The 18211-nt window shown below is 45.8% G+C and overlaps 1 protein-coding gene across 1 annotated transcript in view; it reads right to left on the reverse strand.

The window, feature by feature from the left end:
- Tmem178b (transmembrane protein 178B) overlaps positions 1–13847 on the reverse strand; it is a 372060-nt gene extending 358213 nt beyond the window's left edge. The window contains exon 1 of the mRNA XM_021165807.3: positions 11783–13847. Within this exon, the coding sequence (XP_021021466.1) occupies positions 11783–12164 (382 nt within the window). The 5' untranslated portion in view covers positions 12165–13847. The remainder of the gene's footprint in view (positions 1–11782) is intronic.
- Positions 13848–18211: the final 4364 nt, after the last annotated feature.

The raw sequence follows: 18211 nt of genomic DNA on the forward strand, positions 1-18211 counted from the left end.
TGAGACCTTAATCCACACCAGCACATCAGCCCAGAGATGCTTTTAGGCAAAGCAACCCTACCCCACCCAGGCCTGGGAAATACCCAACACCTTGGGGAAAAGGGTTCAAATTATCTAAATAGAATTGCTATTATAAATTGAAAGAGAGCTCAGGGCAAAACTGAATGAGATGCTCTAAAGCAAATGAAGTGTCCAAGAGAGAGCCCCTGAACATGAACGAGAGGGGCATTCTAAAAAAGCAGGAAATGACAGAAATGCAAGAGGATGATCTAATATAAAGTAAATTACCTTTTCTTGGCAAAATACTTTGACGCCAGAAAAAAATCAATTGAAATAATTCAGAGACTGTAGTCTGCTTCCCATAGGAGCAGCCAACTTGTCAAACTTGTGTGAAGGCAGCATCAGCCTGTACCCTGACTCAACATCACCTTCAGACAGTCCCTCATGACTCCTGGGAGGGTCCTTTAAACACCATCTCTTAGTACACAAGTTTATAAAATATGAATACTTTTTGTCCTTGAATCACCTGTTCACTGTCTGGCTTATATGTGTTAGTGTTATTGTCTTTAACTGTTGGAACACAATATCTCTGACATGATCTATGACCTAGGAAAACTACTAGCTATGGCTGCCTCCTAGAAGGTCAGGGAGTCTGAGGTACGGAGGGAACAGCTGAAGATGGGCACATAATTGCGCGGTCAGAATTAATCATTTTTTAAGTGAAGCTAAAATGCCAGCCTATCATTCCCAGGCACCTCCCTAAACAGGGCTTAGGATACCATGCCTGCTTTTCTAAAAGCCTGGCCCAGCTGCTCTGAAATGGCACTGAAATGCCTGGGGCCCCAGCTCCTAAACTCTCAGAGTCAACCATGGAGCTCATTAATCCACTCCGATCTCTTTCTGTCTCTCACTTCTTCAAGAAAGAAACAGGCAAGAATTGGATTTTACTCAAAAGCCTCCACCCCAGATGATGTAGCTAGTATGGCTGCTGCTAAATTGTCCTTTTTGAACAAGTACAGTGAGATTTTCCTCAGTCAGTGATGTTTAAATGATCCAAGGAATTTATTCATTACTTCCACTTGTTTTCTACATTGATGTTTAGGGTTGATGGAATAACTCAGTAGTAGGACACTTGCCTTGCATGTAGAAGGCCCTGAGGTTGGTTTCCCAGGGCATGGGAGAGAGGAGATAACCCACCAGAAATCTTTTTTTTTTTTAACTTAGAAAAAGAAAATATTTAAATGCTCAAAAGTGGTTAACCATAAACTTTATAAGGATATAAATTTTGACCATTTAATTACTATCTGTAATATATGCCAAGCATACTTGGCCTGCTGCCTGGCACATAGTAGGTGCTTAGTAAATATGCTGGGTGGATAAAGAGCCTTTACTATGAAGTATTCTCTACATTAAAGTGAGTCAAACAGTTCCTTTACTAAATGTTTACATTGCTTTCTCTATTTACTTCAGTTGAGAGATGCTATCACTTGTATCTTGAATGTTCCCCCAAAGGGCCCACGTGTTGAAGCTTGATCCCCAGCAAAGGACACTACAGGGAACCTTCGAGACTTGGGAGCTACTGAAGAAAGTCTGGGTCATTGAGAGCATGTCCTCAAAGGAGATATTTGGACCCTAATATTTTCTCTCTATATCTATCTATCTATATATCTATCTATCTCTATCTCTCTTGCTCTCTCTCGATCTCATTATTTCTCTTGTCTTTGCTTCCTGACCACACTCCCATCTTGATATACACTTCCTCACCATAGACCATAGACTGCCAAACAACATAGCTAATGAACTATGCATCAAACCTCAAAACCCTAAGTCAAGACAAGTCTTCCCTCTTTTAAATTGGTTATCACAGGCAAGGTAAATAACATAGGAGAAAACATATAGAAGGCATAGAGTTTGCCATCTTAATCATTTTTAAGTGTATGTATAGTTGGGTGGTGTGGACATGTTTGTATATCCATTAGCATCTATCTCTACTTGAAGGAGGGGTAAAATGTTAGCCCCAATCTAGAAAATTATATGTAAGTAAAAGAAAAAGAGGCTCATTTTTAATAGGAAGAAGATAGCATCTGGGTGTCCTGCCTCTTCCTACTACAAGTTAGCACTTCAACCAATGCCTTCAGAGACTTCCTCTTCCTCTCTGCACTTTGTCTTCCTGCTCCCCCTTCCCCACTCCCATTTTCCTATTCCTCTCCTTTCAACCACATATCTATCCTCTATCTAAATTCAGCGTTTTTATCATGCTGATGTAGAAGGACTGGAGTTTCTAGAACCCCAAATCATTCTTTTACACCTGATGGGAAGATGTTCCCTAAGAATGCAAGCACTCTCAGGGCATAGGAGATGGATGGCTCAGATGTTCATGTGCTTGGTGTACAAGCATGACGACACGAGTTCAATCCTCAGCCCCCACTAAAAAGCTCAGCAGAGCAGTGTGTGTATAATCCTAGCCCTGGGGAGGCCAAGACAAGTGCATCTTTGGCTCTCACTGGCACCAGCCAGCCTAGCCTATCTGAGAATCCCAGGTCTCAATGAGGGACCGTGTCTCAAACAAAGTTGACCACTGACTTACACACACATATACATACCTGCATATACATTAACACACACACACACACATGTACTCAGGGAGAAAGTAAGGCAGAGGAGAGAGGATTTTTGCACTACCAAAAACAAAAGTCCAAAAATAGGAAAACAATTATTTTTTTTTACTTCATTTCATCTGCAAAGCATCTGTCAAGCCATGTTCTTCTTCCTCTCTATACATATTATTTGGAGCAATTAATCTTATAAATATTTGCATCTATACTATATGAATGAGAGGGAGAAGGAGAGGGAGGGAGGGGGAGGGAGAGGGGGAGGGGGAGGGAGAGGGGGAGGGGAGGGAGAGGGGGAGGGGGAGGGGGAGGAGGAGGGAGAGGGAGAGGGGGAGGAAATTGGTCACACCAACCCAGACTGTGTACAACATTCTGCCTTCAAGCCTGGGCCTGCCTACTGATAGCAGAAAGGGGGGAAATATTTTTAACTGACAATTCAAGTGAAACATACAGACTCAATCTTCTCATTGATCTTTACCGATCCACCAGTAAAAGAATAAGTAAACTGACCTTCTAGGACAGAACGAAGGCTCTTGACTTTGTTGAGTCAATAAAAAGAGTACACCCCAGCATTCCCTGACCAACTGATTGCTGATCCAGTTGATACTACTATGAGCTCTAAAGGGAAAGCCTGAGCCACCCACATGTGACGATCATCTTGGGAAAGTGAGCCAAACGATGAGCTCCTCTCGGACAAGGATCACGGCACCTTTGTCCCATCCCAAACCACCTCGTTTTCTACACACATTCCAAACATCTAGCAAATTTTTCTGAACACAGTGGGGTTCAGATACACTTTTGCACTACCCATGAACCCCCAAATGTTGTACCCAAATCACAAAGTACCCTGCCTAATCTTCACCTCTCCAGGTTACCTGTGTTTGGGAACTACCAAGGCAGAAGAGTGTCACTAAGAGTCTGTTTTCTTATTGCATATAGACATGCATGCAACAGATAAGCACAGTGATTTATGCCACACGTGCAAACCATATGGGGGCTAGGAAGGTCTCCCAATTGGCAAAGTGCTTTACTTACACAAACTCACACGCACACACACACACACACACACACACACACACACACTCACGAAAGCCTGACTTCTATGCCTAGCACTCACATAGACAGCCAGACACAGTAGCATGTGCTTGCAATTCCAACACTGGGGAAGCAGAAGCAGAAGCAGGAAGGCCCCTGGGGCTTGGTGGCCAGTTAGCCTAGCCTGGCCTAATCAGTGAACTCCATGTCCCGGAGAGGGCTCCAGTCTCAAGAACAGGACCAGAAAGACGGCTCAGCTAGTAAAGGCACTTACTACACAAGCCTGTTGACCTGAGTTCAGTTTCTAAAACCCACATCCAGATGGCAAGAGAGAACTGGTTTCAGAGTTTTACTCTGACTTCCACGCATACAGTGTGACACGGTAAGCACTCCACACAAGTGAATGAGTATTAAAAAAAAACAAGGTAGAGGTCTCCTCCAGAAAAACATCTGTGGTTGACCTACGACCTGTGTACACAAACCCCAAAGATGAGGAGTGTCTCTGTGGGTTGCTATAAACAGGACTATCTCCGGTTTAAATTTTTTAATCAACTGGTAAGCAGAGGCCTATGTGTACCTTAGACCCTGCCCTTCAGGACTGTGGGACCTTCTCCTACCTACATAAGATTTGCCTCCCCTTTTTCCCAGAGCATTCAAAGTCTGCTCATACCACAAGATTAAAATCAATAGAACTATTTCCCCTTGTGCTAACTCATTCTTACCTTGTGCCTCCTAGGGACAGACTTCATCTTTATGACACATACTACTTTTTGCTAAATGAGACACTGATTTGCTTATCATTGTGTATTGATAAGTATGTTTTCTCTCTCTACCCACTTGTCCAGCATTGTACTTGCCGTCCAGGCCATAGGCTCCACAAAAGATGCTGAATGGTCATGTCTTTTGTGCCTGTAAACCTTCAGTATTTGTGACACTGTACAAAATGAAGACCAAAAACACAACAAGATCTGTAAAAAGTCCTATGGAAAGATGTGTGGGACATCTTAATTTCTTTAATGTAGAATAGAAACCCTAGAGGTCTGCCTTTCTTTCTTTCTTTCTTCCTTTCTTTCTTTCTTTCAATTTAAGGAATCAATGTGCTATTTTTTTTTCTCCACCTGTCCAGAATCCATGGAGACAAAGCAGGTAAATCAGTTCTCATATCTAGAGCCAGAATTTAAATCCTTCATTCACTCCCCCAAGAAATTTAACAAATTATATAACTTTGTGAGCCTTGGTCCCTTCCACTATAAAATGAGAATTAAAAATAATATTAGTAATTTCTATACCCATGAACTCTCAACAATTAGGTTGCATAAACAAGACCCACATGATAACCAGAGCGGTCAATATGCCACATGAATGGGGGAAATTTTAGAGAGCAACACCTCCCGTAAAGATAACGAGCTATAGGCAGCCAATGGCCACTGTGAAAGGGAGAATCAGAATGCCCCCCCATATGATATACATCCCAAGTGGTTACAGCATCCTAAATGCTGTACATATGAACACCACTGGTGGACTCAGTAGAGTGTGTGCGTGTGTGTGTGTGAGAGAGAGAGAGATATAGGGATATGTGTGATATGTGTATGCAACAATAATTGAAGAGATTAGGAATCCAAGGAGGAATGGGCTGACAGGGGAATAGTTAGAGAGTATTGTGGCTAGCCCGGGTTCTGTTTGTATTTTGATGCTAATTCAGCTTCCCCAAGAGGGGCTGCCTGGGATGAGGAGTGAATCAGGTACTCAGGTCACTTCCTGTAAACCTTCCCCTAATGAATAAAGATTTCTAGGAACCAATCACTGGGCCAAGAGTAAGTGGGACTTCCAGGTGGGAGAGGAGAGAGGAGAGGTAGAAAAAGGTGGGTTTGTTTGTTTGTTTGTTTGTTTTGGGTTTTTTGTTTGTTTTGGTTTTTTTGGGAGGGGTTGTTGTTGTTGTTTTGGTTTTTTGGGTTTTTTGTTTTTGGTTTTTTGAGACAGGGTTTCTCTGTATAGCCCTGGCTGTCCTGGAACTCACTCTGTAGACCAGGCTGGCCTCGAACTCAGAAAATCTGCCTGCCTCTGCCTCCCAACTGCTGGGATTAAAGGTGTGCGCCACCACTGCCCGGCAGAAAAAGGTGTCTTGCTTTTGAATGGGGTGAACTTGGAGGACAAAATGTAGCTAACAAGAGGCCCCCAGTTTAGATGACAGATCTGCCAGGATTTGCCACCGGAAGAATTATATTTAGGATAGCTTACAAAATTAGAATGCTAGTTGCTGAGCCCAATGATTGAGTTACCTGTTGTATCTGAACTAAGTTTGTGTGTTTTCCTTCATGCAGCGACTCAACTGGGTTCTGGAGAGAAAGGTACAGTGGCCGCAAAGCATGGGTTTGCAAGAAGTGTACCCCAACACGCTATGAGAATTTGGGAGCATGGGGTTGGCATGGCAATGACCCACCAGTGGAAACTTGGCAAGCTGGGTGGGGAGCTTTTGGAGCTCCGGGTCAGAGACTCTGCTGAGGTGAGAACAGGTGGGCCTGCCTGCCACAGGTGCACTGCCAGCATATCGTGGACTGTTTTTTAATATTTCACACAATAGGAGTGAGGAGAGGGAGGAGTGAAAATTATGTAAACATAGTACTCTCATATAAAATTCTCAAAAAAATAAGAAGAATAAGAATATCAACCATGAGCCGGGCAGTGGTGGCACATGCCTTTAATCCCAGCACTTGGGAGGCAGAGGCAGGAGGATTTCTGAGTTCGAGGCCAGCCTGATCTACAGAGTGAGTTCCAGGACAGCCAGGGCTACACAGAGAAACCCTATCTCGAAAAGCCAAGAAGAAAAAGAAAAGAAAAGAAAAGAATATCAACCACATTGGGTTATTAAAAACAATAAATTAATACATATATATGAAGCCTTAAGACAAGTACCTTGTGTCAAGTTTGATTGTTATTATTGAGTGAAAACTTTGGAAAAAAAATTTTTAGATACAGCCTCACTCTGTACACCATGCTGGCTTCAAACTCACTATGTAGCCCAGGTTGGCCTTAAACTCACTTGCCTCAGCCTCCCAAGAGTTGGGACTATGGGAAGGAAGACACTATGCCTGCTTCGTAGATTGGTGTGTGTGTGTGTGTGTGTGTGTGTGTGTGTGTGTGTGTGTGTGTGTGAAATTGGGGAAGAAGTGAAGCTATACAAATTGTGTGAACTGATGCTAGAAAATTAACAAAATAGCAGATATGACCCTAACGAAAGCCCAACATTTTCAAGAAGCAGAAAGTTTCCTAAACTGTAAAGTAATACGCTGACATTTACACCCAAATGACCATGTAATTATCCTCCTCTGAGATACAACTTGTTCTTTTCAGAAGCTCTAAGCTCTGTGCAGAGCTGTCTGTCCAACAGAACTTTCTCTGATGGGGGGAGCCTTCACCATAGTCTGCACAGCCCCCAAACAGCAACCCCGTGTGGCCACTGAATATCTGTAATTCCATGCAACCAAGGAAATGAAAAGTTTTAATTTCACCTACCTGTGGTTCTTTTATACTCAACTAGGAGCACATGGTAGTCCAGCTCTGGGGATTTTGATAAACAAACTCCTGGATTTGGTCCTTGCCTGCACTCTGGCTCCTGCTCTGTTCCTCCCCTCAACTCAGAAATCAGCTCTCACAGGGCCAAGTGCTGTCTCACACCTCCACAGCTCTGCCAATTGCAGCCCCTTTGTCTGAACATCCTTCCTCACCCACACTCCATCAGAACCTTGCTCAGATTTCATTTCGTGGGGAATTCATTTCTAGTGCCAACTCCCATGCCCCTCTCACCCTCCATGGAAAGGAGCTACGGTCACCTCCTCTGTGTTCTTCTGGATCTTTCTGTAGCTGCTCTGTCATTCAGTAGTTGTGATGTATTCTCTGTGGCACTAACCATCTATGAACTCTAGGGCCAGGTCTCACTCATCGCTCATCCTAGAACTGTGAGTCAAGTCATCACATAACACGAATGTTTATGCTAAGTATTTTCTGATTACAACATTAAAATTTAAATATGCACAATGTTCCATTAAAATAATTTTCAAAGTACAACCACTTCATGACCATGAAAACTCCTGGGACCAAAGTCTATTTTAAAGCAAATTTTAAAACAATAAAAGTTCTTGATCGGTTAAAGGCGGGGCATGGCGGCTTCTAGCACTTCAGAGGCAAACACAGGCAGCTGTCTTTAAGTTTGAAACTAGCCTGGTCTACATTAGTGAGTTCCAGCCAAGGCTACAATGTGGGACCTTATCTCAAAAGAAAAATAAAATAAAAAGTAAATATCAGCTAAATATCTGCTTCTTTCAAATTCCACAAATTTAGCACTTCAGTACAAACCAAAGAAATAAAATGTTCCTTGAAATAAGCCTTACCTAGAGCTACCTGGATATCACTTGAGCTTCAGAAATTGGTCTTGCTATTGATCTGCCCCCAGCACCCTGCGCTGACCTTTCTGAAAGACCAGAATGAGGTTTAGAAGCAAGAGGACATAAGACTCATATTGACAAAATCATTTGGAAATTTGAACTAATCAATCCTTGCTATACACCCCATACTCAGTCTGACCTCCGAGAAAAGAATAATTAAAATCTTATCTAAAGTGGAAAATAATGACTTTGCATAATGTGTGTCTGTTCAGCGGCATATGTTACCCAAAAGGAATTGGGTGTCTCCCTTATTCCTTGGCAAAGCTCTTGCACAAAAAAATAAATAAATAAATAAAATAAAATAAAATAATTGGTGTCTCATTTAGCATCTGTTACAATATTAACCTGGACTCATAGTCACAATAGTTTGGTTTTTTTAATCATGATTTCCCAACTTATCTGTTGTTCGTATTTCCACACAAGTATTTCCACACAAGTATTTCCATAACTATAATTGGCTCTGAATAGACACATTAATAATCCTGATTTTTATGAGGTCTTTCCCAAGAACCTAGGCCTCTGGTGAAAATGCGTTACAAATGTGTGTCTTGCTTGCCTTCCAGGAACTTTCAGCTCAATAAGGAAACAAGTGCCATTGCCAGAAATACACACTGATGTGCACAGCATGGCATGGGGCATCAAAAAGAATGGATTCCAGAGAAAGACACGAATCCAAGATATTTCATCGTCCTGTCTGATACAGGTTGGCTTCAGCTGTTCCATTCACTTGGTGGTTTTGTCTCCTTTCAAAGGCACAAGCAACACTTTGGATGCAAGGACTGAGTTAAGAAGTTAAGAAATGACAGAACCCTTTAGGGCAGTGCTTCTTAACCTTCCTGGTGCTGTGACCCTTTAACACAGCTCCTCGTGCTGTGGTGACCCCTAACCATAAAATTATGTTGTTGCTAGTTCATAACTGTGACTTTGCTAGGGTTATGAATCATAATGTAAATATCTGATATGCAGGATATCTGATATGTGACCCCAAGAGGGGCTATGACCTAGAGGCTGAGAGCCACTCCTTTAGAGCAACAGGATCATTAAGACGCAACTCACTTTTTTCCATAAAAATTTAAATAGACTTTAAATAACTTTTTCTCAGATTTCCTTTTCCTTTGCCCAAAATATATCTCCCACGGTTGTAAAAGAAGATGTTCCCCAAAAAGATAAAGGTCTAAGTTCTCTTTGGGGCTCCTAGTGAATAATATGATATAAATGACCTTCCTTAAGATTTCCTAAATTTAAATTGAGAAGTATCAATTTTAACTTCCATATAAAATTCACCATTCTAGGATAAATGCTGGTTAATTCTAGAAATTGCTTTCTATGGGTTATTAGAATTGCCTCCAGAGTCTATTAATATGAAATGAGCTTGGTTCCAACATGTGTCTGCTGCTGCTGGGAAAGGGAAGCTCTGGGTTTTGAAGATGGTGTTATGAGGTTAAAAAATGAAGATGGTGACCTTAGGTCTCTCGGGATTTGTAAAGCCAGCATGCCATCTATCTCAATAATGCCTAACAGGAATGCCAAAAGGACAGAAACGGCCATGGTGAGCGAGTGCTTGCAGCTGACAGTGATTGCTGTATTTGAGGTGATGAGGGACAGCATTTCCATTAGTTCAAGTGAAATACAATGCCCTGCCAACTCTGGGTATCATTGTATTCAATCCCCCTGCTGTGGGTGTCCATATTCTGTTGTTGCAATTAAAAATCAGTCGATATAAAGTCAAAATGTTGTTCATTCTTCCCTATCCCTTCCCCTGTCACTATGTTTCCAGCTTCACCGGAAGAACGTGTCACTATGGTAACCAGTCCCTCTGCTGCACAGACCAAGTCAACCTCTCTAGTCAGATTGCCAGGCAGACAAGATGGAATCAGAGGCCTGACTGGAGACACCAAAAGCTACAAATCCCATTTTCCTCTTTCTCTAAGTGGGGTAAACCAATACCAGATATAGAAAACCTGTCTTGTTCTAGAAGGTTCAAGGAAGGAAATTTAATAATGTCCTTCAACAATTCTTGTCAGAGCTCACCAGTCATTATTAGCAGTTCTCCCCAATGGTTCAGCTAGCTACCTATCATTTCCATTTTAAAGAAAACGGAAAACAGATAAAATAAAACCATCAATCTGAAAATGTTTACAAAGTCCCCCTTGTGGAGAAATAATTCTGCCTCCTCTCGTTTTCCTGACTCTCAGTCAAGCAGCATAACCCTATACACTCTTACAAAGTTGCGGAGTCCCACCTAGGTCAAGCCACACTAATACAAGCCTCATCCAGAAGCAGGTGGGATGCCTGTCAGCATCAACATGTCCGTGCTTAAAACTGGCATCCCTGGTCATTCCCAAGAAGCTATGCAATAAATGCCAAGATGGACACTCACTCTTTCTCTTTCCAATGGCTCTTCCTCCCCTCCTAACTGTGAAATGGCCTCCTGAACCATACCCACTAACCATTCTTACATAGCTGGTTGTTGCTGCTGTTGTGTGTGCACGCGTGTGTTTTCAAATTAACAGTTTCTTCTGAACAACCTCAACACTTTTATAAATCAAGGTACATCAGTTGTCTCAGCATTTTAAAACATCAGTAAACTTCATGGCGATATGAGACATTAAGAGTCACTTTATGTCTTGGCTTCAAAGCACATTTGCAAATATTAGCACAGTTGTCAACCACTCACTGGTTGAAGAGAGTGACACATGAGGAGAGAAGCAAGGTCTAAGATCTACACATCTTCCCAGACTGCAGCCATCATAGAGGGGTATCCTCAGAAGACATTAAAGCGCATCACATCAAACAGTATTTCAGTAGGCTGATGAGATAGGTTGTTTTCAAGCATATAAACCATATAGGATTTACAAATTGTATCACATAAGCAGACTTTTCAATGCATGTGATCATATTCAAATATCAAGTGGTATTAGCAGATATTTGCTTGTTTTCTGTTTTATGCACCTTGAGTGTTTTATATAAACCTGAAAATGGTCATTTCTTTCCTTCTGATAGTCCCACTTTTGTGTTACTTTTTTGTGCGTATTAGACTGCTGGTATTCACTGCTCACCGTCACTCTGTCAACCACTGCTCCAGAAGATGAAATAAAGAACTGTAATGGAATGCTGCTGGCTACCTGCTTTGGGCTCCTACAAGGCAGAGGCTGTAATGTATTGGTGTTTATATGACCAATAGCTACACCATGACTTCTAACAGTGCCTTACTAACTAAATGTTTCTGGTGTGCATAGTGTCTCCTGCAGGAGACATCCCCCATCCCCAGTTTCCTTTGATCAAATCAGTTCAACATCTAAAAACAGGGATTAAAATTTGGAGCCAGTTAGCCCTGACACATCTAGAGTTTCCTCTAGAAACACAACATTGGAGATTCCCTTCCTTCCCAGAGGTTGATGAAGCCATTATCTGGTTTTTAAAAAAAGCAAAACCCTGGCCTAGGAAAATGCATACGAATCCCGACCCATAAGAGCAAGACAGCAGGTGAGCCAACATAGTGAAGCCTTTACCACAATCAGCTATGGAGAGGCAAGTTCTGCCCACGCCAAGGTTCAGCCAGGCCTGGCTAACTGGACCACTCAGAAACCAGGAGATGCCATAGCCTGTGGCCACCAGGAGAAGCAAGGGGCTGCAGGGCCTACCTAGAGTGCCTGGCTCTCTGCAGCGCCACGCCTCGCGCCTCGAGCTTACCTTTCCGTATGAGGGCGGCGATCTCCGGGTCGAAGCCCTGCCGGTGGCACTTCCTCCAGAGGCCCATGTTAGTGGAGTTATATTGGCGGCTGCACTCGTCCGCGGGGCTCATAGCGAACAGCTGCCGGCGATTCCGGGCCCGGAGGAGTTTGCCCTCCCAGCGGTCCAGGCGCGAGCGGCTGGCGCGCAGAGGCAAGTTGTTGTTGTTGTTGTAAATGAAGCCGGGGTCGACCCGGCGGGTGTTGAAGGCCTTGCACCTGTCCCTGTGCTTCCTGGCGTCCGTCTCGTACCAGTGGTCGGAGCAGATGGCCACAGCCAACATGCCGAGGGCGCAGAGCGCTAGCGAAAGCCCCGTATAGAGCAGTAACCTTCCGGCAGCCATGCCTCCGCTTGGCGGCTACACCATGGGCATGATCCGCCGCAGCCTCGCCTTCCCTCCGCGCGCCCGGAACAAAGCGGCGGGCGGCCGAGCTAGGGGTGGGTACGGGAGGGAATCTGCGCCGCGGCGCCCCCCTCGGCCCCCACCTGCGGGTACACGGCTGGGGGACTGCGGGAGTAGAGGCGGGCAGCCTAAAAAGTTCTGATCCGGAGAGGCTCCCGCAGGGTCCTGAGCATCCTCCGGGCAGGTGCAGCCTCCTCTCGCGGTGGTGAACTCAGCACTGCCACTTCCCACCGTTCAGGGGGCAACAGTCCTAACCCTCCGTCCGCCTCTGCACGCAGCCCAGCAATCACAAACTAAACACCAAGTGCTCTCGACCACGGCGAGGCTTGCTGGGGTTTCTCTGTGCAGCTTGCTGACCGGAGTGACAGTCCTGGCTTCCTGGGAATGAATGATAGGGAGGGGGATCTGAGGACACTTCGCCGAAGGACGGATTGCGCTCACGGCCGGTTGCCCGGAGTGCAGCCTGGATCTCTTTCTCTGGGACTCTCCTCCCCTTTTCGGTCTGCAGCCGAAGGCCGGGGACGCGTGCCCAGAACTGTTCTTTTCCAGGTTGGGTCTTTTCAAAGCCTGGGTCCTCTGATCACCAGTAGGTCCTTGACTCCTGCCGACCCCACGGGTGCTCTCAGAAGCGAGCTGCCCGCAGACGCATGGTCTCTACCAGCCTTTGCCCGCGAGCTCCCGTATGGCCTGCCCCTGGTCTCCCCATTCAGACAGCCCCGCTTTTGGACAGCGGGGACACTCGGGCGGCGTTGCGCGACTGTTCAGGGCCCGGGGTTTGCAGAGACTGGGCGGCAGCTGACGGGCGTTAGGGATGGACTGCACAGAGGAGGGCGCACCCGGAGCGCTCGGAGCTCCTTCAACACCATGGACAGGTCGCTCAGGGGTGGCGAGCTGCCGGCCCAGCCGCCAGCCTCCCCGGTGTCATGCGGCTCTCTCCAGCGCCTTCTTCTTCCTGGAGTGTGTGCACCCGGCCCTCTCCAATGTCCCTTCTGCTCCACTTCACCTGGCCTTCCGCAGCCCCGCGTGCGAGATGCCCAGGTGCTGAGAAAATGCTGCGGGCACGAAGAAAACCCGGAGCCCGGCTGCTCGAAGCAACCCGCCCCCTTCGCCACCTGAGCCCAAGCACTCCGGCACCGCTTGCTCTAACCAGCTGGGGTCAGCCGCTCTCAGATTGCACCATTTTCTTCTCAGCCCACCCGGGTGCCGAGACCAGGGATCCCTCGGCCTCGTGTGGAGGATCCCGTCCCGGCCTCAGCGTCCCGCGATCCGGCTCCCCGCACTGGGGTGAATGGGGCGGGGGGGTAGAGGGGTGGGGGAGCCTGGGCGCCTCGGCTTCACCTCCCTACCTCCTCGAGCTGCAGAGGCTTCCGGGCCTCTCAGGCTCAGGCGACGCCCGAGAGGAGCGAGAGCCCAAGCTGCGCCCCAGGGGCTCCAGAAATCGCATTGCCCGGGTGTGGGCGCCCGAGAAAGCCGCTGTCACTCGCTCGGCCTCCAGGCGCTGCAGCCTTGGCTAAAACCCACAGCCGAGAACACGGAGCGCGCAGCCAAAAGCTAGTGATGTCATCCGTGCAACGTGAGCCTCATCTCTTATTTTTCTAGCCTTCTTAAAGTTAAACCACACCATTTTCCAGGCACGAAATGTCTGAGCCTTGTTCTTTGGCCAGGCAAGCCAATGGTGTCTAGGTAGGTATGGGCTCCATCACATCCATATTAATGCACATATACATATATGTAGCATGTTTACGTGTATTATTATAAATTTAGTGTTGGTGCCTACGTCTCCCGTTTCTCTTTTGACCGTGGAAAAGTCCCTTAAAATTCGCCACAGTTCTCTAAAGAAGAAAATGCTTAGAGAACGGTCTTTAACCGGCTCTGAGAGAACCCCTGCACCACGGCTTCCGCCTCTAGTGTCTCCTATTCGTTTGATCTTTGTTTTTCCCCAGAAAGCTATAAGCACTACCTTGCTAGCTACTGGCGTTTCTACCTGGAACTGAGCAGAGAGCAGCCGTGAGCCAGCGGCCGACACCCCAACACACACACACACACACACACACACACACACACACACACACACACACACCTGTCCTTACTCTTCGGCAAGAAAAGGGGACAACTAACTGATCCGTTCAAGACCAGAAGAGAATCGCTGTGGGGTGGAAAAGGCAGTTGATTTTGGAGGAGAGGAAGCGTTATAGGCAACCTCGGCATAGGGTTTGTTGTGATCCCCCTATGACCGCTGGATTTAGCCTCTGCAGGGCCTCTTTGAGGTGGGACCGGGACTCCAGACCTTGAAGAGGTGGGCCCGAGCTGGAGGATCCATCCCCACCCTACCCCGCCCCCTGCTTCTCTCACGTGAGGCAGAGCCGCAAAGCTGGGAGCCTCCCATCCAGCTTCACATACTAGAGGTTTCATTCTAAAGCTCGCCCTTCGGTTTCCACCCTCTCTCCAAAGTCGAGGTTCCCCACTGAGGGATAAAGAGCTGCCCTGGGGAAAAGAGGGTGCCCTAGGGACCCAGCTTTGCACAGCAGGACTTGTGAGTCGAAAGGAACGCACCTCCACCATATTCTTTTTGTCTTTTTTTTTTCCTCCCTGCATTTTGAAAATCGCGAACAAGGCGTTTCAGTGCCATCTAGTGGGGGAGGGGCGTGCCTTGTTTTTCAGTCTTGAATTCTGTAAGGGGATTTACTTCGTGAAGTCATTAGGATACCTACTTGGTTCTTAGATGATGCTCGGCTGGTCTAGAAGTTACAGGCACCTGCTAGTCCACATCATCCTCAGAGGTCCCTGGGATGCCCTGATAATTCTGAGCAACTTTGGCCAGGGTGTCTTCTCCTTATCTATTCTCAATTCTCCTATTTGTGTCCTTGAAAATAGGGACATTTGGCATACATGCAAACACTACTAAAGCTATTTCTTCCCCTAAAGCTAAGTGGGAGTGCTTTTCACCTGGTAGGGTACCTGCATATGACAATAGAAGGGAAACTGAACTGACAAGGTCAGTGGGAAGTCAAAGCAAGATTATCTCTACAGCTTGGGTCTCTTGGTTCCCTCTCGGGTCTTTGGAGAGCCAGCTCAAGGATCACTGGCAGTGCCCATGCAGAAAAGCACGCATGCTCCTCTTTCAGCACCCCTCCCCCACAACCCACTCACAATCCACTCTTGCTCCCCTCTTGGTCAACTCTTTAACTTTTTCCACGGCCTTTGGCCTTCTTTCAAAGATTTGCCTGCTATCCTGTGGTCCTCAGTGCTGTCCTAGGCCCAGCTTAGGAAGGGAGCCAATGTGGGGTACTGCCCTCCCCTTTCCTGGATATCACTAATATTCTATTTTGAAGTTGTTGTCCTTGGTGAAAACACAAAAATCCTACAAAAGATGTTTGTTGGTTGGTACCCTCCTTTTAAGTGTGATTGTTTTGAGCCACCATATATCATATTGGAGATGATACTGATGCTTAGGGCTAAGAAGCTGATCACCTAGACAGCATTGCTTCTTGTGTTGATGTCGCTGTGGTCATCCTAGTTGTTATCTTTGTGTGTGTGCTTGGCTGGGAACCAAACTGTTGTGCAGTCTAGGAAGGTATTCTACCTCCCCTGTCTTCGTGTTCCATTGTGGTGGAAGAGACACCATGACCTAGGCAACTCTTAATAAGAGAAACTGATTTGGGACGTGCTTAACAGTTTCATGGGTTTAGTCCGTTATCACAATAGAGCTCTGCATTCGGACCCATAGGTAGCAGGAAGACAGAGCCATTGGACTGGCTTGGGCTTTTGAAACCTCAAAACCAGCCCCTAGTGACACACTTCCGTGTACTTCTATAAAGCCACGCCTCCTAAACTCTCTCAAGTAGTGCCACTCCCTAATGACTAAGCATTCAAATATATGAATCTATAAATCCATTCTTATTCAATCCACCACATCCAAAGTCTCTCTCTCTCTCTCTCTCTCTCTCTCTCTCTCACACACACACACACACACACACACACACACATACACACACACTCTCTCTCTCTCTCTCTCACACACACACACACACACACACACACACACACACTTTTTTTTTCAAGTTTATTTTTTGAGACAATCTGTCACTAAATTACATGGGCTGGCCTGGAACTTACAGTCCTCCTGCCATAACCTAACAGGTGGTGGGATTACAGGTGTGGGCTACCACACCCAACTATGATCTACTCTTTTTTGAGTGCAGGATCTAGCCTCAAATTTCTCTTCCCTGTTAGCTACAGCATCACTCTTTTGTGTGTTTCTTCCTGCTCAGAATAATACTGCCCTGAAGTCATAAGGGGAAAAAAATCGGAAGTGACTCCAGAGTCAAACACAAAATGATATGTGTGTGATTCTTGAGAAAGTATCCCAGAAAGTGAATGACCAGTGTCTGCTCACACACCTGACATGATGGAAAAGCCAAATCTCTGGGCAAGCAGCCTGCTCCATGACTGGATGGTTACAGTTCTTCTTTATACTGAACCATACCCTAGATCCATCCCTATGTTCCAGACATTGGCTTTTACTTTTTTTTTTTTTTTTTTTTTTTTTTTTTTTTTTTTTTTTTTTTTTGCCTTCGGGAGACCCAGGAGTGGTATCTAACCCATCCCTCACATAGACATCCTTCTCATAGTTGATATCAGCCATCATGAAGCCACTTGTTCTCCATAGAGATGGAGCTCACACAGTACCCATTTACCCATTCTTTCCCTGGGCTGCAGCAATGGCCAGGTACACCTATTAAGGAAATCTGGCATTCTGTCATGGTTTTTCATGAGCAATGTCGAATTCTACTGCACCCCCACTTCTCCTCACAGGAGCCCACAAGTCATCTTCCTCTCGTGCTCTTATGCTCTTACCAACTGATCATCAGTTTGCAATATTCACAATTTTTAAATTGAGAAGTCTATCTACTCAGACACACCTTTGATTGAAGCAATGTTCGTATTCTGCCAGCTTTCTCTATGTAATCAACAGAGGCTGAGATATCGTCAGATGCCCTCTTCATTTCCTGGAACACAGCCCACCCAGAGCAGACAGGCGCCTTCTTATACTTGTTTCACACCTGTTCTGACTAGTTTTTATGTCAACTTGGCACAATCAAGGGTAACTTGGGAGGAGAGAATCTTAAGGCAATGTCTCCTTAGGATTGGTCTGTAGGAGAGGCTGTGGGACATCTTCTTGATTGATGTGGGAGAGCCGAACACATTGAGTGGTACTACCCCTGGGCAGGTGATTCTGAGTGCTGTAGGAAAGATGAGCAAGCTAGAAATGATCATTCCACCACGATCTCAGCTTCAGTTCCTGCCAGGAGTCCCCCCACCCACCCCGCTCCCTCAGGGATGGGATGTGACCTGGGAGCTATAAGATGAAATTAAACCTTTCCTCCTCAAGTTGCTTTTGGTCACAATGTTTATCACAGCAATAGAAAGATAACTCAGCAGCCTTCTTTATCATAGCCAGAAGCTGGAAAGAACCCAGATGCCCCTCAACAGAGGAATGAATACAGAAAATGTGGCACATTTACACAATGGAGTACTACTCAGCTATTAAAAAAGAATGAATTTATGAAATTCCTAGGCAAATGGATGGACCTGGAAGGCATCATCCTGAGTGAGGTAACCCAATCACAAAAGAACTCACACAATATGTACTCACTGATAAGTGGATATTAGCCCAGAAACTTAGGATACCCAAGATATAAGATACAATTTGCTAAACACATGAAACTGAAGAAGAATGAAGACCAAAGTGTGGACACGTTGCCCCTTCTCAGAATCGGAAACAAAACACCCATGGAAGGAGTTACAGAGACACATTTTGGAGCTGAGACAAAAGGATGGACCATCTAGAGACTGCCATATCCGGGGGTTCATCCCATAATCAGCCTCCAAACGCTGACACCATTGCATACACTAGCAAGATTTTGCTGAAAGGACCCTGATATAGCTGTCTCTTGTGAGACTAGGCCGGGGCCTAGCAAACAAAG

Source organism: Mus caroli, unplaced genomic scaffold, assembly GCF_978045245.1.
Source record: "Mus caroli unplaced genomic scaffold, Mus_caroli_1 scaffold_7, whole genome shotgun sequence".
In the NCBI taxonomy this organism is placed as follows: domain Eukaryota; kingdom Metazoa; phylum Chordata; class Mammalia; order Rodentia; family Muridae; genus Mus; species Mus caroli.